Source organism: Odontesthes bonariensis, chromosome 8 (assembly GCF_027942865.1).
Source record: "Odontesthes bonariensis isolate fOdoBon6 chromosome 8, fOdoBon6.hap1, whole genome shotgun sequence".
NCBI classification, from domain to species: Eukaryota; Metazoa; Chordata; class Actinopteri; order Atheriniformes; family Atherinopsidae; genus Odontesthes; species Odontesthes bonariensis.
In genome coordinates this window covers 8,615,799-8,639,817 of record NC_134513.1, presented here as the reverse complement: position 1 = coordinate 8,639,817, position 24,019 = coordinate 8,615,799, and the positions used below count along the sequence as shown (strand labels likewise).

The following is a 24,019-nucleotide window of genomic DNA, read 5'->3' as shown; positions in this document are numbered from 1 at the left end:
CACAGAATATCTCACTTCTTGGATTTCTTACGAAGTAAAGGACAACGGTCGCACAAGTTAATCAAATACGTTGCAGAATTTTCCTTTATACTGCTGAGTTTTAGCATTTGTATTTCATTGTCTTTTTTTACAGTCACCGCCTGCTCAAGATTTGACTAAATAGAAGCAGCATCTTAGTTGAGGCTTAATTCTTAAAAACAGTTCAAAGAGTAAAAAAATGCATTAAAGTCTACCAGACTGCTCTAAATAAGCAGTTGCTGGTGGGCTAGTTAGTCCAGGTGAATTCAATCTCAGTGATGACTCCTCCCTCCCAGGTTCTGCAGGGAGAGGCTTTGCAGATCTGTCCACTGGACTGCCAATATTCAGGGTTGCAGTCACACTGTAGCTGATGATTTCCCTCATTTTTAGACTACTTGATGAACTCCAGCATTCACTTCAGTGCAACTTTAGAGTCCTGAAATGTTCGAGGTGTGGGTGTAACATTGAGGTAAATGCAGCAGTTTATTAAGGTTCCTGCTTTAGTGCAGCTTGTGGTGCATGAAAGGAGGTAGTTTCATAAAATTTTTGACAAGTGATTTAATAGTTTGGTTGCAGATCAGAGAAGTTCTCTTGCATGTTTTTAGAAACCCATTTTAGGAAGCACACGTGGCACCACAAAGTTTGGGTGGCTGCAAATTGTTTAAAGATGCGTAACAGCCAGCTACACTGTCTAGCTCTGTTTTCTTTTCTCTTCTGTTCTCTGTTTTCACAGGCAAAGTAATAGTAAATGGTCTGTGTAGGAAGGTTGCTGGTTGCCAACCCGACAGGAGTATGATTTTAGTTGCTGAATTACAGTGGATCTAAAAGGACTCGTATGCTTCCAGCTTCATGGTGGTTGAAACCACAATCTAAGGAATCTTCTAAAGTAACCTGATGTAATTTATTGGTTTTGCATATGAAGGACTATTTAGCCATGGCCTGCTCTTATATACATTTATTCTTTTTGGATGCATTTATTTTCAGACGTAGAGTTTTTAGTAAGTTTTCTAATGTTGTAAAGCCACACTGAATGAAAGAAAAATAATAGCGTACTTCTATACATTTCACCTCTTTTTCTGATCCTGCAGATTGTGGCCTTACGGGAGCAAAATGCTCACATCCAGCGAAAAGTTGCATCTGGAGACGGAGAAGACATACTGGAAAGCACTGAAGCTCAACAGAAGGTCCATGGCAAGGTGTGAGCCTTATGATATTTTGGTTTAAAATGTTTTTTTTTTTTTGTTTGTTTTTTGGTTAAAATTTAAAAGCTGCAATCAGAATGTAGTTGAGGGTTGAAACAAAATAAGCTGAGCTAGTTTAGTTTAGTCTAAGAAATATTTAGAAGTCATCATTTCTCAAGTGATCGGTTTTTTTCTCAGAGGATTTTTCTGTTTATCATAGTGCTCTAAATCCAATTTCAAAGCCTAATATTACATCCCTGCTCAAATTCCCTTGCTAGAACCTACTTGAAATAGTCTGAAAGTTAGTTGAATTTTCTAATTCCAACCTAAAAAAAGCACTAGCAATCATTGCTTTTCTATATCCCTGAACTGGTGGTTATATACATATATAATGCCTGTAGATTTAGTTCCCTCTGGTGCTTCATGTTTCTCATATAAGAAGTAAAAATATGTGTATATATTTATATGTATCTATGTATTTAGCATGTATTTTTAGTGTGCATGGCTGTAGCTGAATAGAAATTCCCCTCTGATTGTTAAATTAAAGACAGAGGGTTGCATCCCTATTTACCAGATCAAACCGATGCTGGTTCACATCAGTCGCCTCAGAGCCCGAAACCTCAAAGCTGACGCTATAAAATATTGGCATGCAGACAGCGGCGGAGGGTACCTGGATAGATCAATGGAGACGCTATTACTTGGCTGGTCTGTGGCAGAATGCAGTTTGAGGGAGGATTTTGGGAGTAGAGAGATGAAGAGTGTGCATGCTGAGGGATGAGGTAATGAGGAGATGGCTATCATCTGCTCTGTTTTGTGGAGATAAAAGACGGCAATGTGAATGTGTGTCGTTTTCCATATTTATGTTTGGGTGTGTGTAAACTTCTAAAATGAGTTGTGTGATGGGGTGAAGGAAAATGTCTAACTTTGCGACAATGATGAAGGGAAAGTTATTCAGCATGATGGCAGAATGACTGAACACGTTATGGCTGCGTTGGTCCACGGCACAAAAACATTAGTTCCACAGCTCAAGCTAAAATAAAACATATTACCGTACATATTTTCTTAATCATGGATCACATTTACCGTCATGTCAGGTGCATGCTGCCCTACAGAAAACAGCCATTTTATGCCACTTCACAGTGTAAAATCATGAAGGCGATGTGGACAACCATAACCTCTATGCGTTTCATGGTGAGACAGGGCTGGACAGAGATGTGACAGCCCGGATCTGCAGAACCCGATCATCTGATTCAAGAAACGCATGGTTCAATGTTGGCTGTGATGTGACTGAAGAGGTCTGTGAGATTGGAAGAAGGTGGAAAAGAGGACAAAGCGCATGTCAGAAGGCAGTTGCTTCATCTTGTTCATTTTTCGTTGACTTATTACCCCTGTTTTGGGTAAAAGTGATGCATATGCAGCATATTTTCTATGGTTTACCCCCTTGTGACAATCAGAAAACATGATTCTTATTCTTATGTTATGACCCACTGCTGTATTTGTAGAGTTAAATTGGATTTTTTTTTTTTTTTTTTTTTTTTAAAGCTGTATGCTTTCTGCAAGCTCTCCTGCTTTTATTGGTATTTGCTTTGAGTATTGATTACTTTTAACTGTATAGCAGTGGCTTACAGCTCTTTTTTTTTTTTTTTTTGGCACAAGCTTAACATTTCTGTAGGTCATCTTAATATTCTAGCCATTGAAAAGCTCCCACCTCGTCCATTAGTAGCAACTTTTGCACAATAGGATGAATGTGTTCTTCCTGCCTTGCTTCTTTGTATTCAGTTTTTGGTTGATGTAAAGATGAAAGTTCTGCTATATACACGTATAGTAGCCAAGTGTGTTTGTCGAGGGGAAGAAATTCAATTGCCTTAAATTGTTTACAGTTACATACCTTTTTGTTCTTACTGCATTTCACTGTTTTTGTTTTTTTTTTCCTTTTGTTTTTGTGTGTTTATAGACAAAATTCTTGAATGTACTTGAATAAATTCAAGGCTAGCGAATTTTTGTTTGTGGTGCTCATATTAAAGCTGTCCCAGGAACTTTGGATGATCCATGAATATCATTGAGTTATGCTGAATGGGATAAACTAATTTTACATCCATTGTTCTGAAGTGGCAGCAGATTGCTCGGAAACAGATGCCTCAAAAATTGGACTCTTTGAAGGTATTTAGAAGTAAAAACACCCGACACCTTTTGTAATGTAGCCGTTACAGGTTATGTAACAAAGGACAATTTTTGGACAGTCGGGGCATGTTGCAGTAAAGTAGATATAAATCCTTGAAGTATGTTTTATACAAGAGCAGCCCAATGCTGACATTAAAACCAGCGGTTTGATTAAATGGGTGCTGTTCACTTCTCGGGTGAATCATTGATCACAGGCAGCAGAGAGCAGGGGCCAAATTAGCTTTGTCCTCACAGATGGATGGCTCAGAATGGGCAGCTTAGTCTCATACTGCAGAGATGGACAGATCCTGCCTGAAGGATCACTTTTCCTCAGTCTTCCACCTTACAGTCATTGCATTTTAGCATAAAAAGCAAGCTTGGTTATTAAAATCTGCATTTACAACACGTTTTTTTTGTTGTTTTTTTAATCTAGTTAATGTCGATGGTTGGTTTCTGGTATTGTCCAAAATCCTGTGCAAATTGAATCTCTCTGGTATCATTAATCAACCTCATGGGAGCTGCTAAGATTAAAACCTGCGAAACCTAATCAGATTATAAATGCAAGTGTCAAAACAATTTTTCCAATAGAGTATGAAGTGATTCGGTGTCCGATTCTCAGTCTTTGGCTTTTCCCTTGCTTTGGTTTTGGATGGTGACAAAGGCCTGAACTGTTAAAACTTGGAACTATTACATAATGTGTGTAACCCTCGAAAGGGGACACGGTATCTGAAGTGGAAGTAACATTAATTTCCAAAGGAAAAAAATAAATTCTGATTTAAGTTTCTGTCTCCATATTGTTTTCCTGCTTTCTACACCCAAGCTTCTGCTCTTTTGGTCCTATTAAGACTTGTTGCAACATTTAGATTTACAAGTTACCATGATGTTTTTTTTTTTTTTTTTTAAATCAATCCAAATATATCATCTCTAAATTCTGTTATGTCAAAAGCTCACAAATTAACACGGTTGTCACATTTCATTCGTAAGACCAGCAGAAAAACTGAAGCAGCTTCAGGAAATACTGTCATTACTCCTTGTAGAATCACAAATAATTGTTGGGATTAAACAAACAAGGTATAACATGTACATTTCTGAGCTTAAAGAGCTCTCTTACAGTAGTTTATTGCCCATCTTTACTAATTGTGCAAGTTCATGATTTTACTTCGGGGCTCTATTAGAATAGACTTATATGTGGTAATGTCCAGAAACCAAAATATCTTTCTCATGTCGATAAGTACTCAAGACTGCTGATCTTTTTTTGTTTAAGGTGGGCCAAATATATAAGTAGAAAAATCAATGGGCTTAATCCAAATGATGGTACATGGTGATGTAGACAAGTTGAGGATGAAAAATCTGGATTATAAATCTGGTGTATCTGGTTGCTCAGGAACAATGTGTTCTGCTGGGGAAGAAAGTGTCACTAATGTTGGGTTGATTAGGAACTGTTACCTCGTCTGTGGGAGAATCTTCCTCAATCTAAATTCTTCTTAGGAATAAACTTCACGCCAACCACTAAAGCTAACCGTTACTCTGTCCTAATGACAAGCATGAAGCTTTTAGGTCAGTATATATATTTTTTTTAATGACCTTTTCTCTCCCTGTACTCATGTCCCTCACAGCGTCTGTCCAACGGCTCTCTTGAGTCGGCCCGTGAGGCGAGCCAGGTGGTGGAGCTGCAGGACCTGCTGGAGAAGCAGAACTACGAGCTGGCCCAGATGAAGGAGCGCATGTCCTCCCTCTCCTCCCGGGTGTCCGAGGTGGAGCAGGAGCTGGAGACCGCCCGCAAGGACCTCATCAAGTCTGAGGAGATGAACAACAAGTACCAGAGGGACATCAAAGAGGTTACAAAAAACGTACACACACTCACAAACACACACACACACACACACACACGCACACACACAGACGACAGGGAGAAGCATGCACATTTGCAAGGGTATAACGGTGGCGAAAACATCAAAGAAGTCTGGCAGAGGACTAAAAAAAGCTTCTATTTGCATACACACTCACATAAATACATGCCCATAAAAATTGACAATTTCCTTAATAAGGGAAGAATTAAATCACTTCTGTCACCGGCTGGCAAGTAAATCCTAAAAATATACTGTATATTGCAACAAGCAAACGTAACTAAAGAATCCCCTCCGGTCAAAGCAAGCAGCTGTTTCTGTGTCTACCACCGGTCACGTCTTACTTCTGTACTGTGTTTATGCATACAGGCTCATGCCCCAATAGCTTAAATTACTATTGATTGCCAACAGTGTAGGTAGAGGCCGTTATTGTGGCCATATTGGAAGGACAGTGTGTTATTGCACTGCACTGCACTGCTTCCTCTGAGAGCAGCAGATTATTCAGTTACCTGAGAATAGCTATTATTTTTGAAAGTGTGTGCTTGCATTGCTGTTTGTCTGAAGTCCAGTTTCTTAAAGAAATTCTATATGAAAACTGCAGGTGTCACATTGCAAAATCCATAAGCTGCAGATCAGTATACTGTGATAAAAGGGACTGTTTTGGTCATCTGCATGCAGGCCATGTGTCAGAAGGAGGACATGGAAGAACGGATCGTCACGCTGGAGAAACGCTACCTGAGTGCCCAACGAGAGTCCACCTCTGTGCACGACATCAACGACAAACTGGAGAACGAGCTGGCCAATAAAGAAGCATTCCTTAGACAGGTCAGTAAACACCTGATGTGTGACTGCTAATCAACTGATAGTATGTTTTTTTTTAGTTTTTTTTTTTTAGGTGTGGGTCCAGATCATTTAAGGCACACTTTTCACTCTGACAGGATTCAGCTGGTTGTGAACAAGCTTTGAGCCGCCTCACACTGGTTTGACAATGAGACGATATCTTTGCAGTGTCACATCAGAGGAAATTAAAACTTAGAAATTGATTCAGGTGCTTTTACTTAAATGTTTACTTTGAGCAGGTGCACATGGCTCAGTGCCAGCTTAACAATGGACATAACGGTGTACAGTGTGATCAAAGGATGGTGTAGATTTTTTTCTTGTCCTTTTGATGAATGTCTGTGGCCATAGAGGGTTGAGGGATATTTTCATGAGCACAGCTGAGCTCTGGATGGATGCAAAGGGTATCACAGTCATATGAGCCTGGAGACAAAAGAGAGCTCACAAGTACAGTAAAATTGATGGAATACAATAAAAACCTTGGATAAAATTATTAAAGAAGTTAGAAAGGAAACAGCAAATATAAAAAGAACAACATATTAAAACAGATGCTGCTGTAAAACGTTAATGTTTAACTTTAAATGTTGCTCTTTATTATTTTGTTGGGTGTTGTGATTTCGTGCTTTCTGTTCAATGTTATTTTTATTTTTATGTATTTTTCTTGTGTGTAATTTGTTTTGTTGTCAAGACCACAGCCAAACCCCCCAAATAACCCTAAAGCTTATAGATTTTAGCTCTTATTACCACAGTGAGTTTGCTTATTGTCATGCCAGTGGCTGAAACTTGAGATCTGTCCACTTGCTGTTTGAAGATGAGGTGTAACAGGGACGTAGACTTGGCCGTTGGTACAGAGGGATGAAGGGTGGAGAAGAACTGGCAAACAAAATGGCCAAAAAAATGGATACAAGGGCATCTAGGGAGGATATAACAAGGAAACAAAACTGTCATGTGTCCACTGTGTCATCACAAACACTACGGGGATCATGATGCAGCTTCAGACAGAAAATACACTGACACATGACACAAGGCAGTCCTGGCCCTCTCCATTCTAATTATTGCATATTGACCTGTCAAGCTCAAAGCTGTTGGGAGCAGAGCATCTGTTGCTGATGGCAAAGGCTGCCAAGCCGGCCCAAAAGAAGAGTCTTAAAACTGATCAATGCTCCACGCAAGGCAAGGAGAGAAGTCTGAACACACAATAGGGAAATGCATGTCACGTGGCTGCAGTTTGGTTGAACACCAGATTTGATTTGCATCTTAATGATGGCAAGCTCTGCATCCGAATTCCTAATTATGGCAATTACTGGTATCTGCTAAGTAAAAGTTCCCCCTGTGTCTGTCGGCACGTACAGAACTGCTGCTGTTCTGAATTAGTTATTGTGCTGTTTTGAAGTGTTTAGGCACGCAGCCAGAGTGGAAAAAGGAAGAGATTCACATTCACTGAAGACATTCAGTCAAGTATCTCATATTTGACTGTTTTTCAGGGCAGATGATGCTTAAACTCTAACTTATTTTAGAATGCAAGAAGTATCCGTTTTGTTTCTAATCTGCTCCCATTTTAACTGTTTATACAAAATACAGGAGACTGTGCATCAGTGCAACATTTTGTGCAAATGAAGTCATTACTATTAAAACATTTTAATCGTGATACCACAAAAGGAATATTTTCTATTTTTCTTATTATACAAACAGATTGCATAGAATGGCAGTGAGACACGATTCCAATTCATCTGCTCTCCAGCAAGGCCTTTAATTTAAGCAATGTCCAGGTCCAGTCTTTAATTGACAGCAGCTTAACACCGACTCAAACAAATGCCAGTAGGTCTCAATGAATGCTGAAAATGTCAACGTATGTGTTGCGTGTTTGTGTGCAGATGGAGGAGAAGAACAGGCAGCTGCAGGAGAGGCTGGAGCTTGCAGAGCAGAAGCTCCAGCAGACCATGAGGAAGGCCGAAACGCTGCCGGAGGTAGAAGCTGAACTGGCTCAGAGGATAGCTGCCCTCACCAAGGTAGGAAGATGCATGTGCAAGAGGTGACATTGACACACATTCCATCAGATGCCCTCGTCTCCAGATGTTTCTGTACCTTTGTGTGCAAAGTGGTGTCGTGTCATGACGTCTCAACATGTCCCTCTCCTCTTCCTCGGCCACATAGTCCGACTCCAGCTCCTCTTCCTCCCCTGATGATTATCACTTTGTTATGGAAGCTAAACTCCAAGACTTGAACTCCATTCTTAGGAAGGTAGTCCCACAGGGCGTCGCTGCTACTGCCACCTCCTGTAGACAACCGATTTCATTCATTTATCTTCCGAGTGTGTCACTGGGACTCTGCTCTGGCTGTTCTACCACCATGGGACAGCTGCATGGCACTTCTGGCTGGAGCTCATAACTTGGCCGTGCTGGAGTAGCTCTCCTTTCATTCTGTCCTTTGGTGGCCTTGTTCTCCAGCTTTCTCCCTGTCACTCTTTGTTTCGGTCAGCTCTCTTTCCAGTTATGCTTTAAAATAATAGATCTCCATCTTTGAGTTTGGGGTAGAGGCTTTGGCTTGTGTTGTTGCCACTGCTTTTCTTTGTTGGCCCTCAGTCAAACAGGCCCATAATTGTGGAATCTTTTTGTCCTCCTGTCTGTGCTGTGATCCATCTGTAGGCGGAGGAGCGTCACGGGAGCATCGAGGAGCGAATGAGGCACTTGGAATGCCAGCTGGAGGAGAAGAACCAAGAGCTGCTGAGGGTGAGTCACAGCGGAGGCGTTGTGCCAGGCAACGTTTACCAGGCAGCCACTGCTGCATGAGCGTGACAACTTGAGGCAACCGATGGCCCATTGTCTGATTTATCTCCAGTGAAGCTCGACCAAATGAGAATTTGACGCTCGCTGTTCAGAGAATGGTTGTCAAATCTCCACAAATGATGCAGTCCTGTACCGGTCAGCACATTAGGATTAAATATGTAGATTCTGTGAGCATCTTCAAGCTCTCTCTGTTACATTGCAATACTCTGTGACGTCGTCCCACAAACCGAGACACCAATTTTAGGAATGACTGTGAGGATATTAAAAGTTTGACTGAAATGTTTTTCTTTCATCCTGTTCAGATGCATGCAATACTCACCAGAAGATGAATACATTAGAGACAAACGTAAACAAATTGTGATGTTTGTGAGGTAACATGAGCGTTTTTCTTGTTATTTAGTGTTGAATGAGGGACTGAATGGTCTCATAAATCATTTTAAATTATAGGTCACAACTTATGAGTTTGTTTTGGTTGATTTAAAAAAATCTTAAATAGTGTACTATGACTTGTCTTTTCTTATTTTAGTGGCCTTTATTTTATCTTTTTGAGACACAAACCCCACTGAAACCCACTGGTTGAGGTCAATTACATAAACCGTAACTAATAATATACTGACTTGCAGGCAGTTTTACTGCTGATCATAAATTGTTTGCGCTACATGCTCATTGGAACAGAGTACAGCTGTGTTGCAATTATTCTGACTGCATAAACATGGGGATGAAAATAACCTGTAAATGTCAGAAATGTCTTTTGGACCTAAAGCTGTCTCTTTTTGCCGGGTAGGATTGTAACTACAAATTAGTGGAAGCAGAGTCTAGAAACAGCGGCCATCTTAAAATGTGACTATGTCATGCAGGAGTATGCTGAAGTATTTAGACAAAAGAAAGATTTAAGCACTTGGACATCAAAAAGACGTTGTGATATCTCTGATATACGCAATTCAAAGTGCAAGATGTCCTTTAGTTAACGAACATAAAAAGAAAGCTGGCAGTATGGGGGAGCATTCTGCAGCTTGATGGAATATTGTCTTTTCATCGCATCAAAAGCTTGCTTCAACAGATATGGTTACTGTACTACTACTGTACTGCTACTGTAAGGTAGCCAGTAGCTAACCAGGAATCACTGCTTCATTTCCAGGCTGCTTGATCAAAAATGTTTTCTTCCTCCAGGCTCGGCAGAGAGAAAAGATGAACGAGGAGCATAATAAGCGGCTCTCGGACACGGTGGACAGGCTACTCACCGAGTCCAACGAGCGTCTCCAGCTCCACCTGAAGGAGAGAATGGCAGCTCTAGAAGAGAAGGTTGCAGATGCCGGCCATGACAGTGGAACTTATTAGTATCAGTTGTGTTCAGTGAAGGTCAGGCTGATTTACTGGAACACTGCACTTTTCTTCTCTTCGCAGAATTTGTTAATTCAGGACTCGGAAGGATACAGGAAACAGTGCGAGGAGTCGATCCAAGAAAAAGTAGGTTGTGGAGATCAAAAAATGATCAGTTCTTTTCATTTCAAGAGCTTCCTACATTTTACATGAAGTTGCCTTGATAATGGCTTTTTAAATAGAGAAATAATGAGATTGGTTTCTTGCATTAGTTTAATTTTTTATAAACCCACTGTTGAATATTCATCGGCAGCTGCTGGAAGCATTCATAAGCATAGAAATGATCAAGCCGTCAGTATTCAGCCCCACTGGCTTTTACAGACCTGTCACACCACAGTGTTGACATGCAGTCGTATGACCAGTGGCACGCCACGATTTAGTGGTATGATCATTCCTGCAGCATGTAATATCACAGAGAAGTTCTGTAATGTTGTCAAATTGTTTTGTCCAGTCGCAGCTGGCAGAGGAGATTGAGAAACTAAGATCAGAGCTCGACCAATTCAGATTGAGGGCAGGCTCCCTCACAGAACCCACTCTGTCACGGTAGGTTTGCTGTGTGTTCGTGCATGCGTGCGTTTGAGTCTGTTAAGAGTTTCTCTTGCAGTAGATTCTCCCCTGTAATATTTTTACAGTAAATCTAAGTACAGCTGTTGACCACTGGGTGGAAAAAAAAAAAAGTTAAATGACATCCTTACATTTTGTTTTTATGATTTAGGTTTTGGAAAGTTAAACCGCACCCATCTTCAAACGCTTTAAATTCAAACTATTCCACTTGTTAAAGTCCCACACACTACTTCAAAATGCAGAACAATCCAAAACTCTTGGGCCTACTATGCTGAGTTATGGTTGCAAAGGTAGGAGTTTTGCAAATGGATAGTTTGGCTGGATGATACATCTGTTCCCATTTTTTTTTCTTTTGCTTCAGAACCATCTGCAAATATGAATCATAATTCAGCCTGTGCAGCAAAACATTTAGTAGCAGATTTTACTGCATTTATTAAGGCAATAAAGAAGCTGGCGATAAAGCCTCACAGTCTAGTGCCTCTCATAAATGGGCAGACAGAAAAAAAGATCAGTCTGGTTTATTGGAGTTTGGGAGGACACTGGTCATTAAGCAACAGCATGAAATCAGAACGACTCGGTGTCCGAGCAATCCGCAGTTTCTAAAGGTTTGTATCAAGAAGAAGCTGCTGTCTTTGTGTTTAAAGTTTCACAGATACTCTATGTGGCTCGATTATTATGTTACTGGAGAACATAAGCTCCATTAAGAATGTAATAAAAGGCCAAAAGTAGCTTAACTGCTGTCCATCCGATATGTTGTGACGAACAGGAAGTGAACAAGGAAACGCAGGAATGCTCTACTCTGGAGCATTGTTGTTATATTATCCCTATCTGAATTGCCTTGTTATACTATTATTAGAAACTCTCGTATCACCCATCTCTTGGTATCTATTCACAGAAATTTTCTGGCTTTCATTTTATGCTGCACGAAGCGCTGATATTACAAGGCTGATGTGTAAATAGCAGCGGTCTTAATCTCGTCCATAGACAATTTGCAGGCACAGAAGCATGCATAACAAGACTTTACACCACATAACTGTGACTATTACTTCCGCCTGAGGTATCCAAACACAAGTCATGATTGGTTTACTGTCTACAGCACTGAATATTTTTGTTTTGTCTTTTGTACGCTGCCTCACTGCTCCGAGAAAATCCCTGTTTAGGATTTGTGCCACAGATATCTAACATCTTCAGATGTTGTTCATCTTTTTTAAAAAAAACAACAGGTTTGTTTAAGTATTGCAACACTAAGATGACTTTAGGAGTTGTGTTGCTTATAAAATTGGCCTTTTAGGTCTCATCTGGACACATCAGCTGAGCTGCGATTCTCTCTGGGATCTCTGGCTGAAACCCAGTCGGACCACTACCGCTCAGCCAAAGTCATCCGCCGGCCGAGGAGAGGTCGAATGGGGCTGCGTGAAACAAAGGTGAGGGCTCGATGCATCGGGTATAATTCACCTCAACTTGTTCACGTTGCATAATGAACGATGCCTGTATTAAGGGTGCATGCAGCACACCACGGCATCAGCTGACAAACCTTCCTAACTGAGTCACATGACTAGCATCTGAGTAGCAGCCATGACAGAAGCTGGTCAAACTCTGTAAATGCTAAGGAAAGGAGCTCCCATCATTTTCTCCTTTAGCAGAGAAAAAATCCTCCATGGTGAAGTCGTCACATTGTTTTAACTGCAGATTCAGTACTATGAAGCCATGTCGCATGAGGAGAAGTGCAGCCGGATTTTCATTGCAGCACAATCATCTTTTTTTTTCCAAGCCATCTTTCCTTAACACGTGTTGTTTTCCAACGAGGTCAAAGAGAAGCGCTTAGGAAAAGACTTTTTGACCGAATCCCAGTGAAAATCCAACTTGAACATGGAAGTCAGGAGCTTGAGAGGTTCTCTTTAAAAGTTGGAACACTAAACAAAAAAATTTGCCCTAACAATGAATGTAATTTATTTTTGTAATACAATCTAATCAACCGAATATTATTAGAAAGGGCAAAAGGAATCGTTAGTGTTGAGCTTTATGTACATATGTAATGATTTGCTTAAAGCTGCAGTCTGCAGGATTTGTTGTTGTCATACATAAAGTCCTAATTTTTGACATTTTAAGAGTTTACATGATCTATCAGAACGCTTGAAGTTGAAAACGGTGACCTCCGTAGTCGCAAAATGCAAGAAATGCTTATTTTTTAACCGAAAAATAAAAAGTTATTCAACTTCCTGTCCCGCCCCATCAAAACACATGAGAACTCGTGCACGTCTACGTGCACGCCAGATGCGCTTACACGACTCCTCATTCATCAACTCACCTGTCATTTGCGATCATGGAAGACACAGTAAGTAGACTAGCCCGTAATGAAGTTCAATAGTCTAGATAAATAAGCGTGGGGACGAGCCTACCTTGTATCGCGCGTGCACAATCGGTGATTGACAGGCAGCAGAGCCCAGCTCGTAACCTGATTGGTTACCTTTTACCGGTCCGGTCTGCAATTTTGTAAACAAACCTGCTGGCTTTGGAGGGACCTAGCGGGACATATAGGGGACCTAGAGAACTCATTTTTTTTTTGTATTGGGGTATTTAATGTACTACTTTCAGAATCCCCGGACAGTTCCAGGCATTATGCTTGAAAAAGAGTTGCAGACTGCAGCTTTAAAGGGGAACCCCGGGGCATTTGAAGCGCAATCCCATTGCTAGAGGTTGTCAAATACTGACAGTAGGACACAGACTCGTGCAAATCGGCGCTCCCTGTGCGGCGATTGCGCTGTTTGCCCAGCCTGTCATGCTAACCAAATACATGGTGGCTAAGGGGCAAGAGCTAAACCTTCCACGTAAAACAACAACTTGCACACTGCAGAAACGTCACACCACTTTATAAACCATCCGACAATAAAGTCACAAGCCTTACCATCAAAACCATATGCATGGTTCTCACATTACTGGCATGGGGACGTTACAAAACAACTTTATAAACAACTTACCTGTTGTTGGTATGCGCGCGCATGTGAAAGCCCAAAAGAGTCAATGGACGATACTCCCATATACGAAGCAATTATCTTCTCTAGAACAGCCATGATAAACTATTTAAAACATTACAACAATATTACTGGGCATGAAACAACATGAAGTAATGCTAACCTAGCAGTATATGGTATTGTTGTAAATACTTGAACGCAGTTTTTTAGAGAAGATAATTGCTAAGTTCCACTTGTTTGCAGCATAACAGCTAAATGCTGCTTCTCCGTGTTTAGTCTGGACTCTGGCCTGTCAGACTCATCACAGATCACAGGGCTATACTGTAGAGTCTTAAAATATCACCCAAAGTAAAAGATGAAGTAGTCTTAATTGAATAAGTGGATTAAGATCCGGATAAATCATTAAATACAGACGAAGATTATAGCATGCTATGATGACTACACGTTCATTTTTTATTTTTTTTTACTTTGAAGCAGAACTCTCCAGCTCTTGACTTCCTCACAAACTGGATGATTGAACAAGCCGAGGCTTTGTTGCACTGAACTGTGGACTCGCAAGGTTTGAATTAAGTGTTAAGCGTTAAAAGCCTTCAATTTGGCAATCTAATTAATGTTTAGGAAGACTGCCAAAATGAGATGGACATCTGGTCTACCTGTAGAATCTACGCTCAATATGTTTTGAGTCATTGGAGTTGATAAATAGAGAGTTGTAAAGGTAAGTTTAAGACTCCCAGCCCCAGAGCAGCAGGTTCAGGTCTGGGTTGTGGGCTCATTATAGAAGAGCATTGGCTTGTCAGGACTTGAGATCATCTCCATTTCTTTTAAAAGTTGTTTTCACAGCTGTTTGTTTTGTTATCTTTTACGTTCTAGCGAGCTTCATTTAAAGCAAAATTGTTCATCTCAGACATTTGAAGTTTTGTTTTTTGAATTTAGTAGCAAATTCTAAATGTAAGCATACTGTACAGTAAAACAAACATGGCTCCAGTGGTACAGTAGATCATGTCTCTCTTAGAATGAAGTTTGAGATGCCAGAATAATCACGTTGATCTATTTTCCAGCCACAATAAGTGGATGTTTATGACAAAAAAGGATCTTTGGTCTTTTGCATTTACCGAAAACATTTAAATCTAGATGCTGCCCTAATGGCTGACACATATTTCTGGAAAAGTCATTTGAATGACTACATAAATGAAAGGTTCTTTAAAAAATGTCATCTGTTTTTTGAGCGCATGTGTTCCCTTGATGATTGAATATATAACAGTTTAGAACCTATGCTGGTCTTGTACTCATAGTTTGTCTTTGTGTGCAGGCCAAATCGCTGGGGGAGCATGAATGGCGCTCGCAGCAGTTGGGAGTCCTGGGAGGCCACCACTTCGAGAGCGACACAGAGATGTCGGACATCGACGACGACGACAGGGAAACGTTGTTTAGCTCCATGGACATGCTGTCCCCCAGCGGCCACTCCGATGCACAAACTCTGGCCATGATGCTGCAGGAGCAGCTCGACGCCATCAACAAGGAGATCCGGTACCAGACACACACAGCACTACAAATATCTTCCAAAGGATACTTTCCAAGAAATATCAATGCGCTTCACATGAGCCCTCAACCATACAACCCAAATTCTAAAAAAAAAAAAAAAGTTGTGACACTGTGAGATGTGAATGGAAACAGATCTGCAATCATTTGCAAATCTCATAAACATTATATTATTTGCAATAGAAGTTAAAAGTGAGACAATCTACCTTTTCACAAAAAGCTCATTTTTAATTTGATCCAGCAACATGTTTAAATAAAGTCGGGGCTATGTTTACCACTGTGCAGTGTTCCCTCTTCTTTTCACAACAGTCGGTAAACATCTGGATACTCGGGACCAGTTTCTGGACTTTTGGGAGAGGATTGTTGTCTCATTCGCGTTTAATATCAGATTCTAGTTGCTCGACAGTCCTGGGTCTTCCTTGGTGTATTTTGTAGTGAGATGTCTGGACTGCAGGCAGACCAGTCCATGCTGTTGAAATAAATGGAGTATGTGCATTAGCATCGACTGGCTGAATCTGTATCCATCAGACCACAGAACTTTGCTTCAGCCCATGTTAAATGAGTTTGGTCCAGAGAAGACTGAAGTATTCCTGCATCATGCTCACATATGGCTCCTTTTTTGCATGATGGAGATTACTTTCCCAGCCTTTTGTTGCCCCAGTTCAACTTTTTTGACTGAAACTCTCACCCACATTTCATATTTTTAAGATTAAATAGGACAACCCATTGACATTCTTACATTCATTCATCTGTGGAGCTTCTCTTTAGTTTTGCTTGTTCCGTCTGACCCCAACACTGTTGCTGTATGCGTTCAGTGTTGTGAGTGTGAGCTGCTTCTTACTGCTGTAATTATGTTCTGCTGATAAGTATGAATAACCTCGGGCACAGCTTCACTAATTTACATCATCGCCAACAGAACCGGCTTTTTCATGAAGAGTTCATTCAACTCTGATGGCTCACAGTGATCAGGAGCCCGCTGAGCTGAGCTCACAGCTAATTACAAAATTAGATCCTGGATATGGTTAAAATGGATGACCTTACTTTTAGCCTTTAATTAGTTTGTGTCATACTGTTATTGGATTTAGTTGAACAAATCTCTGGAAGTCAACCTGCAGAGCCTCAGCTGAAGAACCATGTCCTCTGCTTACTTCTCCTCCTTCCTCTTCCTCTCAGGCTGATACAGGAGGAGAAGGAGTCAACCGAGTTGCGGGCGGAGGAGATTGAGAACCGGGTTGCCAGCGTTAGCCTGGAGGGCCTCAATTTGGCTCGAATGCACCACGGGGCCTCCATCACTGCTTCAGCCACCGCCTCCTCCCTCGCCTCTTCCTCCCCACCCAGCGGACACTCCACCCCTAAACTGGACCCCCGAAGCCCAGCGCGTGACATGGAGCGCATGGGGGTCATGACACTGGTGAGTGACTGAACATCTTAAAAAGGCTTAATTCTTTCTTAAGCAGAGGAGAAAACGTGGACAAAACATGCTCCACACACTGCAAGTTAATGAGACACTACAGAGTAGATTATACAGGAATAATGTTTGTGGTTGATCTCATTAGAGATGCACTCGCATCTCCAACCGAACACTCAGAGAGCAGTAATGGAAGTGATTAAAACGCTTAGATATTCTGCAACTGGAAATTTGCAACGGTGTTGCAGTCGTTACACTCGTCTGAAAATGGTTTTACATTCAATTAATTGAGCTAATGGCAGCCTGCAGTTTCTGGTGCATTTACATGCCGACCAAAGCTACTTCTCATAAGGACCAGCCAGCCATCACAGCTGTTAATAAGACATGAAACCCCACAATTACCCCAAATAGACAAAACAAAACGGCATTAATAAGTAACTGCTTTCAAAAAGTGTGGCTTGTGTCCCATTATTTCATGAGAGAGGCTCTTTGCATAGCACGCTGGAGTTTTCAGAATCGATCAACGTCTGTCATGAATAGCAACAGGGCAACCGTTCCATTTTCATAGATCACTCCTAAGCTACGACTCCTTGCTAGACATGTTCAGGCTGAGGTCACAAAGCATTTCTAGAATGTTTGTGAATACAGTTTTGTACTTTTTTTTGTAGTTTTTCTCGCCCTGTATACGTATGCTTGATGTAAAACTGATGAAATATTGTTCAGAAATGTAATACCGTCAGTTTATACATGATGGATGCAACAAGAATGCATGACGTTATGGAGACAACAAAAGTTTTATAAAAATGTATAGAAAGCCTTATCAAAAATAATAGCATGAGGCCCCTTATTAACCCATTGAGGCCGGGAAAGCGTTGCCGCATTTCTACCTTTAAAGCCGGGGGCGCTGTTGCGTTATTCTACCTTTAAGGCCAGGAAAGCGTACACGTCTTTTTTCCTGTATAAGGTTGTTTTGCACCAATTATTGACCTCTGCGCCAATTAAATGCATTATAATAGACACGTGAGAGTATCGTCATGTTCCTCGTGTCATTGTTTTGAAGTTAAGTTACATCGAACAAGCATGGAGGACTTTCAGTGGGAAGACATTTCAGACGGTAGCGATTGCGAGGAGTTTCTTGGCTTTGATGATGCTGATGAACGTGCTGACCCAATTGATCGAGATTTATGGCTAGCCACATAGCCTATTTTTGAAGATGACGATAACGACGAGGATGATTTTGAAGGGTTTGAATGTGAGTGGAAGACTGACAATCGACGGAGAGATTTCAACCGCACACCAGGGGTGAAAGTCGGTTTACCTGCAGATGCCACACCGTTGCAGGCATTTAATCATATTTTTACTGAGGAGCTTTGGGCGCATCTCGTTTCCGAGACGAATAAATACAATGACCAGGTACTTCAGACTCCAGCTCGAGCAAAGATGGCAAGGTGGTCACACGTAACTGTGCCGGAGATGAAAAGGTTTATTGGAATGTGTATGGGCTCCTTGTGCTGCCAGTATGAAGAGACTGGCGATAAAATAAATAGATAAATAAATAATTTAAATATAAAATTTTATTTTATTTTATTAGTTTTCTAATTGAAAATAGCGCTGGTCCTGCACTTGACTTTGTACATTTTCTATTTTCGTGAAGGTGTATGTAAATAAACTCAATTTCCAAAGAAAGCCACAGGTGTAAGCTCTCAAATACTTTTTGAATTTTGTTTCTATCTGCTACATAGGCTGAGAAATCAATAATTTAGTAAGCGTTGACACAATTTCTGAATTTCCAGAAAAACTTCAGGTTTTAGGGGGTCTTTCTGAAATCGCCCATAGGTTTTACAGGCATTCTTTTCCAGGCGTTTTAGGCCTAAATGGGTTAACACCAACACAAGGTTGTGATGTGGAAATGTCTTCTTTTATCAGTTGACTTGTTTTCCAGTTCGTCCATATAGGTTTCTGCTCTGCTTTGTAGGCCTGTAACTGTGCTTATCTACAAGAAAGAACCAACTGTTTTTATTTCATTTTTTTTGTCCACGCATACAGACAGTTGTCTTATTTTTTTTCTCTCCTCTGTACAGCCCAGTGATTTGAGGAAACACAGGAGAAAGGTAAGTCAGTATTAACATCTTTAATATATAATTTAGCCGCACGTTCCCATAAATTCCGTTTAATGGCTGTTGTAGTGATGCTGTGAACAAATTATTGACTCATCAGTCTCCAAGCGCACCTCTAATGTCACCGCCCTTTGCCCTCATCCTTCAGATAGCGGCAGTGGAAGAGGACGGCCGAGAAGACAAGGCCACCATTAAATGTGAAACATCCCCCCCTCCGACGCCGCGCACTGTCCGAATGACACACACACTGCCAGCCTCCTCACACAACGATGCACGAGGGTGAGCTTCAGAAGACGGAAGGAAATGATTAGTTATCCTAATGGGAGTCCAGCAATTTAACGTCAATCCTTAAAATGTTTTTGGAATGTTTTGGTTTGGTTTTTTTTATTTATTTTTTTTTTTTAGATGTTCTCATCTTAGTTCTGCCCTTTCTTTATTTGGATGAAAATGAGAAGATGAGGTTCCCACACAGGCGTTTCCTGTTCGTGCCACAAGTAACATTTCACCTCCCAAAGTGTAATCTGGGTATAATTTCTAAACTGGGAAAAATGACACTGCGTAATATTGAATGCAGTCAAATTCAGAAACTGGCAGAATTTGCTAAGAAAAACAAAAAAGTCAATTTGGACAAACCACATGTAAATGTATCCAGGATGCAGCACAGACAAAAGTCTGACTTTAAAAGCCTTTTAAGAGCCTTTAAAAACTGTTTCACTTGTGTGGATATTTTGGCCCCCAGGATTGTGGCCTCTCTGGAGGCTGAAGCTAGCGCCCTAAGTAGTGTAGCCAGCAGCCAAGACTCCCTCCACAAGCAGCCAAAGAAAAAGGGCATCAAATCATCAATCGGAAGGCTGTTTGGCAAGAAGGAGAAAGGCCGAATGGCACATCTAGCACACAGACAGGTCATGGTAGATCCACAAGGTGAGTGCAGCTCAGTGGATTTTGGGTATATTGAGAATGACTTCTATTCTATTTCACAGAACGATCTTACCACTAGTGACCGTTTACACTCAAAACAAATAAGCAAAGCACGAGAGCATCACTGCTTCACTTCTGATGTAGACTAGAATTTTTTTTCCGCTACATGTAACCAGTTTTAGATCAAATTTAAAGATAAAGAAAGGTGTAAATATGTATCGCAGCATATCTGGCGTAAGACCCCGACTGAGCAACCGATGCCAGGTATGTCATTTCAACAAGATATTTTTGAGAATATAGATCCTGTTTTTAAATAGGTTTATTTTAAACGGTGACAATAGATTGACAAGTTTACTGGGTTGTGGCATGGATGGGAGGAGATGGGCACACGTCTTCTCTATATACAAATATAGCTCGTCTCAAGAGACATTTTCTAACTCTCAAAAACGGCTGATATTTCAGTATATCTACATGTAAAATATATTCTCATTTCATAATGTTTGTATGGGAAAATGTAGATTAAAATGCATTTTTGCCATCATAATGTACTCTTTAAGAATGGTCAGTGAGCTCAACATGTGGGGTTGGATATAGTACAAAGGTCGAACTTTCGTGCTAAACAGTACAGCTGTCTAATGAATATGTTCTAAATTAAAATGGTCACACATTTATAGATCTTTTTTTTTTTTTGTTCTCTTGTTATATTTCTATTTGTTTTTCTGACATGTTTTGAATAGGTCTAATCGTTTTCAGGTTGTCTTCACTGATTTCTGTCTCTGCTCCTTTCTTTATCAGCAACTATGATGGACTCAGATGTGTCGGGCCAGGACATGGGGGTGGGCAAGTTGGGAACTCAGGCTGAGAAGGACCGCAGATTGAAAAAGAAGTAAGCTTCAATCCAATTGTCACCTCACGAGTCACCAAAACAGCAGATTCAGCCGGACGCTCCTGTAGTCCCTCATTTAATACATCTGCTAACATATCTGATTATTTAAATTCAAGTTTTGAAGTTCTGTACGGAATTGACTCACTGCTGCATTCCAGTATAATCCACTGTGAGCTTTTATTCACAGAAGGTGGGTATAGTCTCCACCTCCTGTGTTTACCTTTTACTCTCTCCCTGTGCTACATGTAATACCAAACCCACGCTGAGAACAGGATCGATAGAAAGCAGAAGCCGGATCAGTGTCCAGGAGCGGATATCAGTCTGGCTGTATTCAGACATAGAGCCAAAGTCAGACGATTGATCCAGCCTGAAAAGCCAATTAATCTCACAAAGGTGCTTTGCCAATTTGGGAGCAATAGACGGCTTTCCTAAAGCACCGCATTTAGATTACACTCACACACTCGGATTGGTTGCCCTCCAGGAAAAGAGGAAACCTTTCACAAATCAAATTTCAGCAGGAGTGTTGCAAAACATAGTCTGTGTGTGTGTGTGTATGTGCGCGCATTTGCCATGCCCCTGTGCCAAATGATGAATGTCATTTGCTCGAAGTGCACATTGAGTTGTCATGACAAATAACTTTGCCTCCCATGTAGTTGGTCAATAGAAAGTATTGTTTGTTGTATGTTGACAAATGTGCTGTTTTACTTCCACTGCACTGACTTTTTCATAGCAGTGTCCGGGATTCAGGCCACACCCCACCACCTTGCATCTTGGTGCCTCCTCCACTCTGCATGCCATTAAGCTGCCTGCACTATTACCATTTCAGCATCTTGATCGATCAAAGCCGCTGTGACCTCATAGTTGACATGTTTTTTTTTTGTTTTTTGTTTTTTCTTTCTTTCTTCCTCGAGAGGTAACAAGTATCTGAATGTAACTGAGCATTTGAATGTAAGACCACGGGGAGGGGGGAGGGGGTCTTGCTGTGTTTCAGTGCATTTCTCATTTCTTCTGCTGCACGAGATGTGGTCAGGACTGCATTGTAGAAGATGACATTTTCTTTGACTGGGCTGCAGATGCTCCAGTAAATGAATGTCCTCCATTGTGAGATGTATGTCTGTGGGCGTGTGCACACGTGTTTTTGTTTAGAGCCGTATTGTTAATTGATTATTAACTCATTAACATTTGTGTACTTTTGTCTCCCCGTCGCTCTTTCTCTCCCTCTTTCTCTCTGACTCTTTCCTATCTGACCCTTCCTCTCCCTCATCATCCTCTGACTCTAACAAAGCGGGTAAGTTGTGAGGATGTATAACTGACCTCCTGGATATGACCATTGTCTCAGCCATAGTGCCCTGTCTGCCATCTCTCCTGTCTGTCCACCATCTCCTGAAAGACCAGTGCCAAAGCTGACGTCTGTCTATTATCTATCTATCTATCTATCTATCTATCCTTCATGGCTCTTAATAAAACCATTGCTTTCTTTCTTTCTTTTTTTTTTCATTTACCACATGAAGGTGTTTCTTCCCCCTTTTTACAGTTCAATAGCAGCTGCATCCATGGCTGGACAGAGAATGTGCCGCCGCTAAAACTGGGGCCAAATTCTTGCACCCAGAATGTCTTCCTCTCCTTATATGTGTCTCTATTTGTGTGAAATAACCAGCAGCAATATCTGGTTATGGGAGTGTCAAGGTTCTTTTAGTTTGTATGATTTATCATAACCGTTTCCTTACTTCCCTTTCCCCAGCTATGTTCAGTGGATGTATTTCTCCATGCATTAGACCTGACCTGAACATAAAACATGACTTATCTTCCCCCATGTGCTGGATAGATAAGACCGTGAATGTACCTGGGTGTGTTTGGATGAACACATTTCTTCTATCACCTGTAGGCTTTTGTTTGCCATATATGCTGTGTTTAAGTGCCCTTTCACTGTACTGAGGCCTTCAACCTTGAGGTGCTACATGTACATTGTTTATTACTAAGCCCACTCCTTCTATTTGTCAACTTCTTTGACAAAACACTCAAGGAATGGGTTGTTGGTCTTGTTTGTTTTTTTTTTGGTTATGAAATGTGTTCACAAAACAGAATAAGAACTGTTGTTTTGTATGGGTGTGAGTAAGTGTGTGTTTCTTGGTTTTTACATTTGCTGGGCAATTTTAGGCGGTTTTCTATCTCGATGTGGGAGGATTGAGCACACACACACAAAAAAAACTCTGTGCATGACGAACCAGGAGGATCTATTTGCTGCCCCTCATCGATGAGGTGCAATTTACATCGTGCTGACTAGGTCAGCTCCAAGTGAGGGGATAACAAAATACCATTCAGCACTCTTAGGATGCACCTCACCACCTGCTAAACAAAACCATGGAGCACGGAACAGAAATGTGAGGAAAAGTTGCACTTAAAATAATCCTCCTGCATGATTCAAACACCACATCAAAAATATATAAGTGCAAGAAGAAGAAAAAAGATCTTTCTCAGCAGAATAAAGTGTGAGTGGCTGAACTGGGATGAGTTGGGTAATTGTGCTTAGATGAGCAGTATGGTGTCCAGCTTCACTGAGCAGCTACTGCAGCAAAGTGCCTTCCAGGTATATATGTGTGTATTTGCACTCAGCAAATGCAGTACTGTACCTCTGACAAGGTAACGCAGTCCTATAAATTGGGTATTTTGTGCACTGAAATGCACAGCGAGGAATTGTGTGCCAAATTTAAAAAGAAGAATCAAGAGATCTGACAAATTCCGCAAGACTTCAAATTTACTCTGTGTAATCCAAAGCTTGTCTGCGAGTGTTGCTACAGTCGTGTGAGTGTGCCACTCCGTTAGCACAGAGATAAAGAACTCTCCTGGTGTACAGGCTGGTCTGAGAGATAACGTGTGAGAGTCCTCTCATACACACTACACATAACAGCAAAGCAATGTTATTGCAGAAATTATGGGTAAGTGTGTGAGGATGTGAGAGTTCAAGAGGGGTGTGGTGTTGTATCGGACTGAGCAAATATGTGTTTCAAAACGTAGAAGTTAATGTGTTCACATGAGGTCTTCTCTGTTCCTGCCCTCAGACATGAGCTACTGGAGGAGGCCAGGAGAAAAGGTTTACCTTTCGCCCAGTGGGACGGCCCCACGGTTGTAGCATGGCTGGAGGTAAATGGTCTCCGTTTGTGGAAGAAACTATTCTCTCTTAGCACCTAAATTCAAACTCAAGGCAAAGACCTGATCATTTAGTCTAAACCACGGCCCTGTGTCCATGAATTAATATTAATATTTAAAAACAGTCTGATATCTAATCAAATGAATGATTTAAGTTGAATTGACTGCTAAAAAAGAAAAAAAAATACACTTCTGCCCCCTAAAGGCTAGTCGAGGGCACACAGGTGTCTTAAACCTTCCAATCCCCTTTATCACAATG

The 24,019-nt window shown here is 41.0% G+C and overlaps 1 protein-coding gene across 17 annotated transcripts in view; it reads left to right on the top strand.

Annotated features, from left to right (window-relative positions):
* Positions 1-24,019, top strand: part of ppfia2 (PTPRF interacting protein alpha 2) — a 165,632-nt gene that overhangs the window by 125,692 nt on the left and 15,921 nt on the right. For 10 of the 17 annotated variants that reach the window (XR_012770150.1, XR_012770149.1, XR_012770151.1 and 7 more), the window contains 17 exons: positions 1,107-1,214; positions 4,976-5,209; positions 5,885-6,031; positions 7,918-8,052; positions 8,198-8,284; positions 8,689-8,772; positions 10,000-10,131; positions 10,234-10,296; positions 10,661-10,752; positions 12,065-12,197; positions 15,055-15,272; positions 16,458-16,695; positions 18,774-18,803; positions 18,958-19,088; positions 19,549-19,730; positions 20,523-20,613; positions 23,673-23,754. Coding sequence is in view for 14 of the 17 variants with exons in the window: in XM_075471553.1 (XP_075327668.1) it covers positions 1,107-1,214; positions 4,976-5,209; positions 5,885-6,031; positions 7,918-8,052; positions 8,198-8,284; positions 8,689-8,772; positions 10,000-10,131; positions 10,234-10,296; positions 10,661-10,752; positions 12,065-12,197; positions 15,055-15,272; positions 16,458-16,695; positions 18,774-18,803; positions 18,958-19,088; positions 19,549-19,730; positions 20,523-20,613; positions 23,673-23,754 (2,187 nt within the window). In the remaining 3 variants the exon portion in view is untranslated. The remainder of the gene's footprint in view (positions 1-1,106; positions 1,215-4,975; positions 5,210-5,884; positions 6,032-7,917; positions 8,053-8,197; positions 8,285-8,688; positions 8,773-9,999; positions 10,132-10,233; positions 10,297-10,660; positions 10,753-12,064; positions 12,198-15,054; positions 15,273-16,457; positions 16,696-18,773; positions 18,804-18,957; positions 19,089-19,548; positions 19,731-20,522; positions 20,614-23,672; positions 23,755-24,019) is intronic. The other 7 variants (XM_075471561.1, XM_075471557.1, XM_075471560.1 and 4 more) reach the window with 3 other exon arrangements.